Source organism: Pempheris klunzingeri, chromosome 4 (assembly GCF_042242105.1).
Source record: "Pempheris klunzingeri isolate RE-2024b chromosome 4, fPemKlu1.hap1, whole genome shotgun sequence".
NCBI classification, from domain to species: Eukaryota; Metazoa; Chordata; class Actinopteri; order Acropomatiformes; family Pempheridae; genus Pempheris; species Pempheris klunzingeri.
This window is the reverse complement of record NC_092015.1, coordinates 11,565,749-11,577,794: the sequence shown is the minus strand read 5'-3', so window position 1 is coordinate 11,577,794 and position 12,046 is coordinate 11,565,749. Positions and strand designations below refer to the sequence as shown.

At 42.8% G+C, this 12,046-nt stretch overlaps 3 protein-coding genes across 3 annotated transcripts; 1 reads left to right on the top strand and 2 right to left on the bottom strand.

The window, feature by feature from the left end:
* Positions 1-324: 324 nt before the first annotated feature.
* neu4 (sialidase 4) lies at positions 325-2,757 on the bottom strand. The gene is made up of 3 exons (XM_070829508.1): positions 2,557-2,757; positions 1,548-1,803; positions 325-1,328 (listed from the first exon to the last, which is right to left on the bottom strand). Exons 1-3 carry the CDS (start codon positions 2,755-2,757, stop codon positions 325-327), a joined length of 1,461 nt encoding a protein of 486 aa, XP_070685609.1.
* Positions 2,758-5,092: 2,335 nt separating this feature from the next.
* Positions 5,093-8,324, top strand: wdr53 (WD repeat domain 53). Its single transcript, XM_070829421.1, has 3 exons — positions 5,093-5,156; positions 6,271-6,760; positions 6,850-8,324. The coding sequence occupies exons 2-3, from the start codon at positions 6,272-6,274 to the stop codon at positions 7,528-7,530; spliced, it is 1,170 nt and encodes a 389-aa protein (XP_070685522.1). The 5' UTR covers positions 5,093-5,156; position 6,271; the 3' UTR covers positions 7,531-8,324.
* A 61-nt stretch (positions 8,325-8,385) lies between these two features.
* Positions 8,386-11,187, bottom strand: srprb (SRP receptor subunit beta). Its single transcript, XM_070829422.1, has 7 exons — positions 10,978-11,187; positions 10,579-10,673; positions 10,395-10,472; positions 10,229-10,311; positions 9,990-10,126; positions 9,827-9,881; positions 8,386-9,342 (listed from the first exon to the last, which is right to left on the bottom strand). The coding sequence occupies exons 1-7, from the start codon at positions 11,144-11,146 to the stop codon at positions 9,132-9,134; spliced, it is 828 nt and encodes a 275-aa protein (XP_070685523.1). The 5' UTR covers positions 11,147-11,187; the 3' UTR covers positions 8,386-9,131.
* Between the last annotated feature and the right edge of the window lie 859 nt (positions 11,188-12,046).

Here is a 12,046-nt window from a genome sequence, read left to right as displayed (position 1 = left end):
AACTGAAAAGCTTTTCATCGTTACTTTGCAGTTAATGTAACTGAAATCAACTGAATAATTCTCTTGTCAATATTTTATAATACATGATGGACATACACCTAGTGGCTACTTTATTAGGGACACCCGTACAATCTATTGCAATTTTAACACAACAGCTCTGAGCTTAAGTCTACTTTTATGAAACTGAATTAACCTCTATGAGAGTCGACTGAAACTGAATGTAGACTGCATTAGACTGTACAGGTGTACCTAATAAAGTGGACACTGTGTATATAGAAAACAATTACTGGATGACACTTTGCGTTACAAGTTTAAAAGCTACATTTAAGACACAGAGCACATCTCAGTCAGCTTGCTTTTCTTTCTCCTTTTCTTTCCCTGATGGAAAACTGGTGCACTCTGAGCATTGTGTCTGCTTGTGCCACAGTTCTGCTGTCTTATATGTTCATCATTGTTATTTCCCAGCTGCGTGCTTCGGGGCAGATTATCAATAAGCTCGTAGAGGGTGAAGATGCTGAAGCAAATTTCATCATAGGCTGTTTTAGTACCACACTCAAACAGGCAGGCGAAGGCCACCGCAGGCGGTGCGCCAGGTGAGGCTGGCAACTCCAGATAGGCGAGGTCGGAGTAGGCGCTGGGGCCCTCGTAGATGACCCAGGGGCCGCGCCAACTGTCAGGATCACGGGGAAATAGGCTGAGGAACACACCCAGATCCTTGCGCGCGGTGGTCCATGTTGGGTGAGAGTATACCACCCAGGTGGGGGTGAGGAAGTCAGGAGAGGCCCTATGATTGGGTGACGAGAGGCTGATGGTGACGTTTGGAGAGGGAGAGTTGGTGTGATTCGAGTGGGTCATGGAAGATGTCCAGTGTCTGGAGTGATGTATAGGCTGGTGTGAGTGACTGTTAAGGGAATTACATGCATGTAACGGGGCAGGAAATCCCACAATGCTGCCATGGCAACCGTTTCGAGGCTCCACCAGCCGCTGCACCAGCTGCCCCTCCTGAAACACTGCTCCATCATCCAGACTGAGGGCCTGCACCCTGTATCCCAAAGGGCTGCGTGCGTTGCAGTACAATACATTAGTCCCATCCTCTTCATCCACAGACACCATCTGACACTCCACACTCTCCGGCCCCGGCACCGCCTCCCCAAAACGCCAGGTTCGCCCGTGAGTGTCACTGTGAAAGCAGAAGGCGTGGGGAGTGGTCTGGCAGAGCTGCCCGAAACACTCTTTGCACTCGATGTGGTAGGCGTAGGCAGGGATCAGCAGACGACCCGACTTCAGCTGGATGCCGTGGCCTGGGCCGAGAGCAAAAGTGGCCCATTCTGCACACAGAGGAGGTGACATGCAGATGTTTTGTCAAAATTCAGTGAAAGTCACCCGACAACTTTTTTCACATATGCAGTAGTACTCCCTAAAACCTATAAACAGACCTTGATGTGTAAAATTAGTGAAACTCCTCTTTTTCTATGTTGGTAATAATCAAAAGAGCATAATATAAGTGTGTTTTTGGGTGGATTATCCCTTTTTGAATCTCCCCTGACCTTTGATAGCATCTCCAATGACCCTCTGGGTTAGGTCAGTGACAGGACTCCAGGTGTCTCCGTCGTCAGTGCTGCAGATGTAGCAGAGACGGGTCACGTTCTTCCCAGTCACCAGCTGATAGGACTCTGAGGTGTGGCCCAGAACAGCGATGAAGAACAGGAAGAGGGTACCGGTGAACTCATCGTACACTGGGCACGGGTTCATGGACCGGTGGCCTGGCAGGAAGGCTGTTCCCAGGACTTGCATGTCCTCCCACTGGAGGGAGATTAGGAAGAAGGAGTCTTAAATATCTGCTATATATATAAATATACTATATCATAACAGAAGTAGTAGAATGCCTGAGAAACAAAGAAAAGACAGACAAGCAAAGATGTCTGTAGCATTTCAATTAAATTATTATCAAATAATTTCAATTATTATTATACTTTCTCAACTATGAGTAGGTGTTATGAGTAGTTATGAGTATTACGAGAACTGTATTTCTTGGTTTTTGTGTTTTATATACATAATAAAATGGTGCTGGATTCAATTTTGGTGCTCATAAAGCATTGAAAATGTACATGTTTTTTATGTTTTATTTTACTGCTATTATATATTTTTTATTCTCTTTTTGATTAATCAATTTCAAGCACCAAGCAGTGACTTCATAGGCATATTGAAATATTTTAATAAATAATCATTGTACTGTAAATGTATTATTGATGTTCAATGAAAAAATAGCGTTGTTGTACTGTACTGTAATGAACTCATTATTAGAGTCTTCCTGTCTCTGTAGCCTTTCTAACCTGATTATGTGTTGGTCATGTAAGCAATTATTTCCATTATACACTATAACATTCAATTAATACTTTAATTATGAGCCATTAAAACATGTGATTACTCTAACTGACCTGCTCTTTTTGAAGGAACATCTTTATGCTTTTACTCATGTAGATTTTTTGCTATTAGTATCAGGCCCCAGAAGAGTGCAGGGCTCTGCAGACTTCAGACCCAGTGACTAAAACTGACCTCCACATAGTTTCTGTAGAAAGTGCCTTTCCTCAGGACCAGCAGGTGAGCCTGAGAGTCGGAGGGGCTGAGCCTCTCCTCACAGAAGGCCAGGAAGGATCTGGAGCGGGACAGGTAGAGCAGTGCTGGGACTCTGTACGTCACTCCGTTTGGCTCTTTGCGGAAAAGCACCGACCTTGCTGGGAAATATGGTGACCTCATGCTGTCTGGTGTGTGAATATTTCAAGGGAGCTCAAAATCCTCTGAGAAGCAGAATCAGAACCAGCTGCTTAGATATACGAGGAAAGAAGGAGCGTACCTATCTTGTTAGTTCGCGTTTAGATGTAAATGAGTGTGATTGGGAGTGCAAAGACTGCTAAAATATATATTATGGTTGATAAGATTAATAAGTTAATTTACATACTGTTTTATATATACAGTAGGTGGTTTACGTACACTATATGTATATATACACATCTATGCCCTACAGTATGTACAGCCTGCTTAGCCATACTTTTGCTAAGTACAATTTGCACAATTTGTACATCACACTGTAATGCACAGTATATATAATTTATAAGAACAGTAGATGTTTTTGTTGTACAGGGGAAACGGTCATATAGCACATGTCTAATTTAACCTCACTTGAAGAGATGCTGCAAAATTAGAGGATGCATCAGAGTCTCAAAACAATCTCCAGTACTAAGAGAAGGTAATTCGACTGTTACTAATGTGAATTCTGTTTGCCATCTCAACCGTTGCAGCAGTGTTATACATTTTCTTCTGCCTGCTGCTGGTGTCCCTGTTCAAGTTATTAAACGTTACATTCAGCGGGATGATATGATGGCTTTTCACTAACGATGCTTTTGACTTTTATTGCTTTACACATGTAGGATGTTTGAAGCAATGCATACATTTTACTTCAACGCACCAAACGCATTTTAATTCAATGTACTAAATACGAATCCAACTCTGAAATAAGTCACTTACCTTTCTTCAGCCTTTACGAAGCTTCAACAAGCTTCACTTACAGACAAATAGAAAAGGCATCCTCTCACTCGTGTCATGGGGAGGAGTTGTACAACTGATAAAACGCCACAAAGTGTGTAAATCTGCTGACAATTTCACACAGCCTAGTTTCAGCAACTACAGTATCACATCTAACACATATCCCCTTGCATATTGAATCCTTTCTATAGAGGGAGTAGCATCTAACGCACAGGTCATGAGCAGTAAAAAGGTAAAATGTCCACAGAGTACTTACACTGAAAGTGCTCTGTGAGAACTGCTGCTTCTTTGTGAGGACATACAGTATGTGTCAGCATTTGAATGTTGGGTTGACAGTGTACTCTGTGTGTGTGTTGAGTGTGTGTAGTTGGTTTGTGTGAGTGTGTGTGTTTTCGGGTGAGAGTCTGAAAGGTATGGCCTCTCCTCTCTGTTCCCTATTCAGTGCGGCAGTATGCCACGCTGTTCACTGACCCAGAAATGGACCACACTCATCACATCTACAGCTTTGGATGAATCAGCGGAGAGCAGCCATTGTCAAAATGAAGGTTGGGTGGGGGACCTGTTGAACAATGATTTGACGATCTGCCTCCTCTGTGTCCTTTTCGCGTTTCTTTCTCATTTTCGGCTGAATGTGTAGGAATTCATGCTGGCTTGTATTTTATACTTGCTCTGTGAGTGTACATATGATGTATAGTGGAAATTATATGTAAACTACTTCAAATAAAACCATAACATTAAAAGTATTCTTGCAGCAGAATCAGAAAATGCCACTAGCTCTCGTCCTCTGCAGAATGCCTGACAATTACAAGTGTTCATACAATCTCATCAATCCTGTCGCACCAACGCTCCCAGTCTGAGCTATCATTTGTGCTTTTACGTGTCTGAACATTTACATTTTACTATTTCATACACTAAAAGAAAGTATCACCAAATCTTGCAGGATATAGTCACAGCCTTGGCTGGTAAGAAGAACATTGTTCCTGTCAGGGATAATCTTCTGTGATCATATGTCTCTGCCAGAGGACATGAGAGCAGTTCTCAACTTTAATGGCATGTTTAATGTACTCAGGTTCAGTGTATACACCGTCTGTCTCCCAAGAGAATAACTGATACATCAGTGGCATTTGGCACCCAGCAAAATCATCAATAGCAATTTCAAAGGCGTCATAAATTATATGCAATCATCTTTTAACTCATATGCAGTGCATTCATAGGACCGACGTGAGTCTTGGATTTTACTGAGAGTTGTGTTTTGTTTTCATGTTTTCTGATTGTGTTTTCTGATTGTGATGATAGAAAATAAGTTCCTGTCATTTATTGTGGACAATGTGGATAATCTAAACTGGAGGCTGGAGGCATGACATACTGTACAGAAATAACCAGCTTTAATCTTCACCAATTAAATGTTTTAAACGAGAGATATAGGGAAGCAGATTAGAGGTAGTGCAGTGGTTAGTGTTTAAGGTCTGTCATTCCTGGCTGAAAAGCTAAAAATACAATCTGCCTGGCAAACTAAACTCAGGTCATCAAACCCCGACTACATATTTGACGTCATCAATGAGCGACCGAGCCCCACATGTTAGCCTGCTGAAGTTTTGACGGCACTTGCTAAGGTAGCGTTAACCTGTGGTCCTGAGGTTATCAATAATGTCACATCGGCTTTATACATTATTTTAAACCAGCAGTTTAGCATCGACACGTTTATTATCGCAGCTAAACGGTTTGCTGAACACGAGGAATTGCATGTTAGCTTTTAGGCTAACTAATTAGCAGAGCCACTGTTTGCATCCATTAGATAAACATTTATGTACATTTTAAGTACTTGTCTTGCAGCTGAGCTCTGCTCCCAAACTTGAAAATATGATCAGTTTTACAGTTGCTGTAACGCAGGTTGGATAACAAAATCTGCATATTTAACTCGGACTGTTCTTCAAATAAGCAAAGTGCTGCCTGCCGGTGTAAGTCTGAATGTCTTCATGTCTAATCGTGTTCATGAATGTGTTCACGATTTCTCACTCCTATTATAAGAGAGCAATTTATTATGTACACGTAGATAAAAGTAATTATGTTAATTAAACAACCTTTCAATAAACCCTGCCTTCATGAGGCTTATAATGTTTGGGTTGTAGCCATTGATGAGTTTTATTATCAGATAGTCTGCAGCTTATTTACTCAGTGACCTATTATATGTTTGTGAGATGCTCATTACAAGTTCCCAGAGTGCAAGTTAACATATTCAAAGTACTTACTTTGTCTACCCGAAACCTAAAATAAATTCAGTTTATGTCCGTATAAGCAATAAAGCAAATAAAGTTCAAACTAGGTGCTATTTTTACACCATCTACCAGTCATTTCAAACCCAAAATATGTAAAAATACAGCCCAGGATTAAAAATACTGGAGTTATCCTTCGAAGCTGACTAACAAAACTGCAATTTTCTATAGATGATTGAGTAATTATCTCAGCTCTAGATCCATTTTTTAAATTGTTTTAGGGGTATGTTGATTCTACTTTTAGAGGCTGCAGTTTGTGGTTGTGTTGAATTATCCTGCGTCATATAAAAAATTTCTAATATTTAATCTTTGTTCATTAGTTTAATGGGGTGGACACATTTTTGGAAACACAAGTCCTGTTAAACTGTTGTTCAGTAAAGAAAATGAAACGTCAAAGGAACACCACAAACTTACGTTTATCTTCTCCTTGTTATCTTCTATTTGGCTGAGTCAGCATGGCCAGGCAGTGGTCCGAGGGCCACTCCACATCCATCCTCTGTGTTGGGACGTCTTCAGGCTCCGAGGGTCTCATCGCTTCAGGCTCTGAGGGCGGAGAGGTCACGCTGTGGAGCCAAGAGGGAACCGTCGTAGGCCGCCTCACTCTCCCAGGTGAAGAGGACAACACAAGTGTTGTGTTTTCACCTGCTGCTCCGGGCCAGCTGTACGTATCACATGGAGACACGGTGAGTGTGCTCGATCCCCGAAACCTGAAGGGCCCCGTGGAGGAGTTTCAGGGTGCAGGGGAGGAGGAGATCAATGCTTTGGCGCTTAACGAGACTGGTTCAGCCCTGGCAGTGGCTGATGACTCCGGGGCAGTGCGGGTACTTGAGCTTCCTGGGGGAAAAGTGTGCAGGACTCTTCGTAGGCACACTAACATCTGCTCCTCTGTGGCTTTTCGGCCTCACAGGCCCAATAACCTGGTGTCTGCTGGACTGGACATGCAGGTAAGCGAGAGGAGATTTACATTTACGTCATCCACTTCTGTGCCAAGACTGCATTTCTTTCCTGAAGCAGATTTGTTTTGTTACTGTAGGTGATGCTGTGGGGTCTCCAGAAGACGCGCCCTATGTGGACCCTCAACCTCCAGGATGTAGCAGAGGAAGAAGACGACCATCAGCAGCGTCCTGGTCAGCTTTTCAACCCGCCACTGGCGCACTGTGTTTCTGTGGCGAGTTGTGGAAACATTTTGGGTTGTGCAGCAGAGGACGGGCGGGTGCATCTGATGCGGATTGGCAGCGGCTCTAAACTGGAGCAGCAGGGAGCAGTGAAGGCTCATAGTCAGGGGGCCTCACAAGCCCACTTTGTTAGTTTCCTTTCCCACCCTTACTGGCTCGTCACTGGGGGGAATGACGGCCAGGTCACCCTGTGGGACCTCACTAGACACCCGGTTGTGGCGCCGGAGGGAATCGCCAAAACCCGAGTGGCAGCAGCTTCACGCAGGAAGGGTAAGAGCAAGGCAAAGAGGAAAGAACAAACCCAGGATAAGGCGAAGACCCCGCCGAAGGCTGAAGCTGAGAAAGAAGAAGCTGAGGTGGAGGATGAAGCGACAGCAGGTGCAGAGGAGGTGACGGAGGAGAAGTCTGGGCCCAAACTGAGCATCAGTCATGGGGACAAGGTGAACTGGCTGTGTCCTGCTGTGCTGAAAGGAGAGCCCAGTGTGGTAGTCGCAGATCAGAGCTCCAGTCTGACAGTCTACCCTCTGTCTCAACTGTAGAGTAACACTTTTCAACATGATCTTGGTGTTGGTCATAGCAGTGCACCATTTTGTATTGCTGTATTCTTAGTTTACATGCATTTTTGAACTTCTTCCAAATATACACTCCCGTGTTTGATGCTGTTAGAGCTGGTAGCATTGTTCGGACCTCTGGTCTAAATGGTGATTGGCTTCATGTCGTGACTGTACAACCTTGCTCTCCGTTCATAAAACCTAAACTGTGGGCAGAAACCAAACATACCCAGAGTTCCACTGAACAGTGCAAAACCAGTAATCTTTGCAGAAGAAGTTCAAACACAATATTCAACTAAATGTTTAATTGTTTTTTGGCTCTCATCGAATTCAAGCTTTGCTCTTTGGATATGGTTAATTTGGGGTTTTGTGTGTGTGTGAGGTCCTATAAAAATGTCATCCTTTGAAATCTATTTTATATGCATATTTGTGGACTCTAAACCCACCACAGTAGACACAAGAAATCTTCATGTTTAACAGAGTCTGTAGTGCTTTTATAAGTAGGGCCTTTAAAAACATAATCTTGATCCAAACCAGGTGCCGGGTAGAAAAACGAAGCACAGAGCAAACCGAAAGCTGTTCCCAAGACGCGACATTTCAAACACACAGCTTGTTCTCAGACTGAAGACATTTGAAAACAGCGTTACATCACAGAGCACACAGCCACATTTATAAATTACTTTTGGTTCTGTGGTGCAGTTTTTAAAATGAATGTAAAGCAGCGCCATTTGTGAACTGACCCGGCTGACCCTCATGTGAGATACGCCTACAATTAAATTAGATTTCTGTACATGTCAGTGATTAAATCAGTTTGCTCATTAAGAATTACAACCTGACAGTATCTTCTGCTGAAATTTAATAATTTTTTGTTCCTATCAATCTGTTGGCTTTTTTTTTTTTTTTTTGCATCACCATCAAAAAATTTATTTTTTTAACGAGACAAAAACACAAAATCTCAAATTCATACATTCATTGCAAATGCACTGTATCCACGCTGCACTTTCAAACAAGTAAACGTCATTCTTTTGCAAACAAGCAAAACACTTTTCTATAAGAACGCCAGAAGAAAAAGGCACCAGGCTGACTGTTGAAATGAATGAGTAAATTCAATTCACGCTCGTGTCTTCACAAGGCAGCATATAAATCAAACTGGCTGAGTTTACAACAAAAATAGTGAAAATCTGTGACAGCCTATAATAACTTCTTTAAATTGCAATTATAAATATGTTGTAGTTCTTCAACCTATTTATTTTCTAAACAAGCCAAACAAAGCGCTCTAAGGTGGATGTTCACAGTAAGATTTACACTGAATAAGCACAATCATTTCCCAGCACTGCATAGCCACTTGACAAACTCCGACATGTTCGGTTACGTAGCTTCCAGTCTTTTTGGTGTGTTTGAATGTGTCTCAAAATGTGTCTTTCACCTTTACTGTCAACTGAAGTTTACATTGACAGTCAGCACAGATTGGACCATTTTTCACTGGTTACTCCTCTACTGAGATGCAACGTCCCTCCTTTGATTACTGAGGTGACAGTGGACGTTGATCCGAGGTCCTTTGAGGCAATGAGGATGATAAGTTGCTGATTTTACAGATTAGCCAGGCTCTTCTCCAGGCTCTCGATGTCTGCGTCCCCATCTTCCCCCTTGCTGCCGCGGGCGCTGCACTCCAGGAACTCCACCTTCATGGACAGCTGGCTGAACTCAAAGTCCTTGCCTTTTTTCCCCAGATACATGCTGCCGCCAACAGAGCCGTCCTGAGAGCTCAGGGCTGCAGAGCGGGTTACTCGCAAGGTGTTCCTATGAGAAACGAGAGACAGGGCTGAATGTACATCAAACCAGAAGCTCTGGAGGTGGAGTGTGTCAACTATGAATAACAGGGTTGGTGGTTCGATCCCCAGCTCAAGTATTGTTGAGGATGGCCTCCATTTTAAGAGAGAGAACCAGAGCTAAAATGCAGCCTGTACACCTAAACAGTGATGACAATTAAAGCCTAAACGACAATTAAAGACACTAACAATGTGTAGAAAACAGTACAACCCTCCAAAATATAAATTAACAGCAGTATTGTTTTAACCATTAGGTCCCGGCTGTGATCAATCGTCCAATCTTAGTAATATTTATGAACTACAATAATCTTTCCAGGTTGACTACCTGAAAGAACGTAACATTTGTGATGCAACATGAAACAACAACATGAAATTAATTTAACAGCCAATTAGCTAAAATTAGGACATAAATGTGAAGAAGACAGCAACGTGAAACATTGGCCTCTGTTACTTACAGTTCTTTCTCCAGCTGCTGCTGAATCAGTTTAGCTGATTTTGCCATGGTGATATCTGTAAAATAAAGACAACAGTAAATAACAGCAACTTATAACAAACAGGCAACTTGAAGAACAAAGTGTAAATAATTGGTTAATTTTCTCAGCCAAAGGGTTGTTGAACCTTGTTTGTTGCAGGCCACCAGGAGAGCTGGAGCATTTCTGGAGATCACGGTGTCCGTCAACAAGTTGTACAGGAACTCTGCCACGTCTCTCACCTCCTTCTGGAAGATACTGCTGTCCACTACAAACACGATCGCTCTGAAGAGATGAGACATGGAGAGTGGTGATGAGGAAGACAACTCACTGGTAACTTTACCTTGCAAGTAGAAAGTGCATTCAGATCGGCTGTCCTGTTCTCACCTGGCTGCAGATTTGAACTTCTCGAGGTACTGAGGGCGAAGACTGTCATGTCCTGGCAGGTCTATCAAAGTCCAGGTGCTGCCCTGAATACAGCAGGGAGAGGGGACAACAGTAAACCACGCTCTTCATGAAAGGACGATAGCTGATGATGATAAAATTAACTTACCCTGTCATTTTTGGCTTTATATGGAGCACTGCTGTCAGTAATGGAGGTCTGTGTCCGCTTGAACTTTCCAGTCAACAGCTGCCAAAACATAAAATGAACACTTAAAAAGCTCATTAGCCATGCCTCAGTCTCCCATCGGCTGAGCATCCCATGATAGACAACGTGGCGATGGAAACCAGCTCACCTTGCCGAAAAGGAGAGTTTTCCCGGAGTCACACAGCCCCACCAGCAGCACAGCACTCCGGACAGTTTTACTGGTGAGAAAGTACTTCAGGAAAACTGAAAAGACAAAGACAGGGTGCGATGTAAACCCCCTTTTATCTACCAACAGGAAATAGTACTAATTGGTTTCCATAGCAGATACTGACAGCTGTTAGCAGTTAGCTTGCTAGCTAGGTAGTTCAGCTAACGACTTTAATGCACTCATTCCTTTATTAGATAAACATTAGAGTTTAAAACATCATGAATATTGTGCTGACAAACCCGCTTTCCAACAACCCGACACTTTTTTAGCTAACTATGCTAAGCTAAACGCTAGCTAGGCCTAGCCTGTTAAGCTAATGTTAGCATGCTAACTTCTTACCGCAGGTGATGACAACAACCGCCAAAGCGACGACGACTCCGATGAGAAAAACTGGGTCTTGGTCCTCCAGCTGCTGACGAAGAGACTCAAAGTAAGGCTCAAATGGGTTTTCTGCCATTTCCACGTCTGCCTTTTCGTCCATGCTGCCACCGGTGCTGTCTGCCTCCATCTGTCCGCTCTGGCTAATCTGATACTGGGACACGTCTCCTTCCCGCAGCGGCCTGTGGTGAGCCTGGAGGGCCGGCAGGGGGCGCTGCCTGCCCGGGCTCCTCAGGTCACCACCACCGAGGCTCATAAACTGATGGAGCTGTGCTACCAGTCAGCGAGTCTCCACAATAAAAACGAAAAATAAAATACAGAGGTATGTCAAAATTATAAGATAAAACGTCTTCAAAACTAAATCAAGACAATGACAAAAGTATGAGACAGTCAAAGGTATGATCTCGCCCACTAATTCAGCATCATGAGGTTAAAAGCCATATTTTTACTTCCAAAGTCAAAACTGCGCGGCAATCAATCAAAGAAATTGTCAAGATTATGAGATAATTTGTCAAAAGTTTGGCTTTAATCGAAATTGTGAGATAGTGAGTCAAAACTATAATCATAAATTCATATAATTTACTGTAACCCCAACTTTTAATATTTTTTATCTATCTATCTGTCTGTCTGTCTAGCTATCTGTCTATCTATCGACATTTCATCGACGTTTCATTAAAAGTGCTGCTATTGCTGCTATTACCATACACTGCTGTATCTGTGGATTAATTGGCAATAAATGGATGTTTATAGTCTATAATCTAAAAACCTCAGCCTTTATAACAAACTGATGAAAATCCCCCTGTCAGATTATTGTAAAATCAGAATATCATCGCTCACATTTGTCTTTGTTATAGAGGCTTTTATATAAGCTGCCGTGGGGTATTGCTCATTGGGAATGAGGATAATTGCGACAAAAGGGAGAGACACCACGATAGAGTTCACTAACTGTGAATTCACTATTGGCCACCGCTTCCACATCATTGGACCTATATGAGAACTGAAGGGTCGTGGTTTTTCGATCGGGACCAGA

Coding starts and splice junctions, on each gene's coding strand:
- wdr53 (XM_070829421.1), top strand. CDS start 6,272: ATGGCCAGGCAGTGGTCCGAGGGCCACTCCACATCCATCCTCTGTGTT. Junction 6,761..6,849: donor CTGCTGGACTGGACATGCAG/GTAAGCGAGAGG, acceptor TTGTTACTGTAG/GTGATGCTGTGGGGTCTCCA.
- srprb (XM_070829422.1), bottom strand. CDS start 11,146: ATGGAGGCAGACAGCACCGGTGGCAGCATGGACGAAAAGGCAGACGTG. Junction 10,312..10,394: donor ATAAAGCCAAAAATGACAGG/GTAAGTTAATTT, acceptor TGCTGTATTCAG/GGCAGCACCTGGACTTTGAT. Junction 9,882..9,989: donor GGTGGCCTGCAACAAACAAG/GTTCAACAACCC, acceptor TTTATTTTACAG/ATATCACCATGGCAAAATCA.
- neu4 (XM_070829508.1), bottom strand. CDS start 2,757: ATGAGGTCACCATATTTCCCAGCAAGGTCGGTGCTTTTCCGCAAAGAG. Junction 1,804..2,556: donor TCTACAGAAACTATGTGGAG/GTCAGTTTTAGT, acceptor ATCTCCCTCCAG/TGGGAGGACATGCAAGTCCT. Junction 1,329..1,547: donor CATTGGAGATGCTATCAAAG/GTCAGGGGAGAT, acceptor CTCTGTGTGCAG/AATGGGCCACTTTTGCTCTC.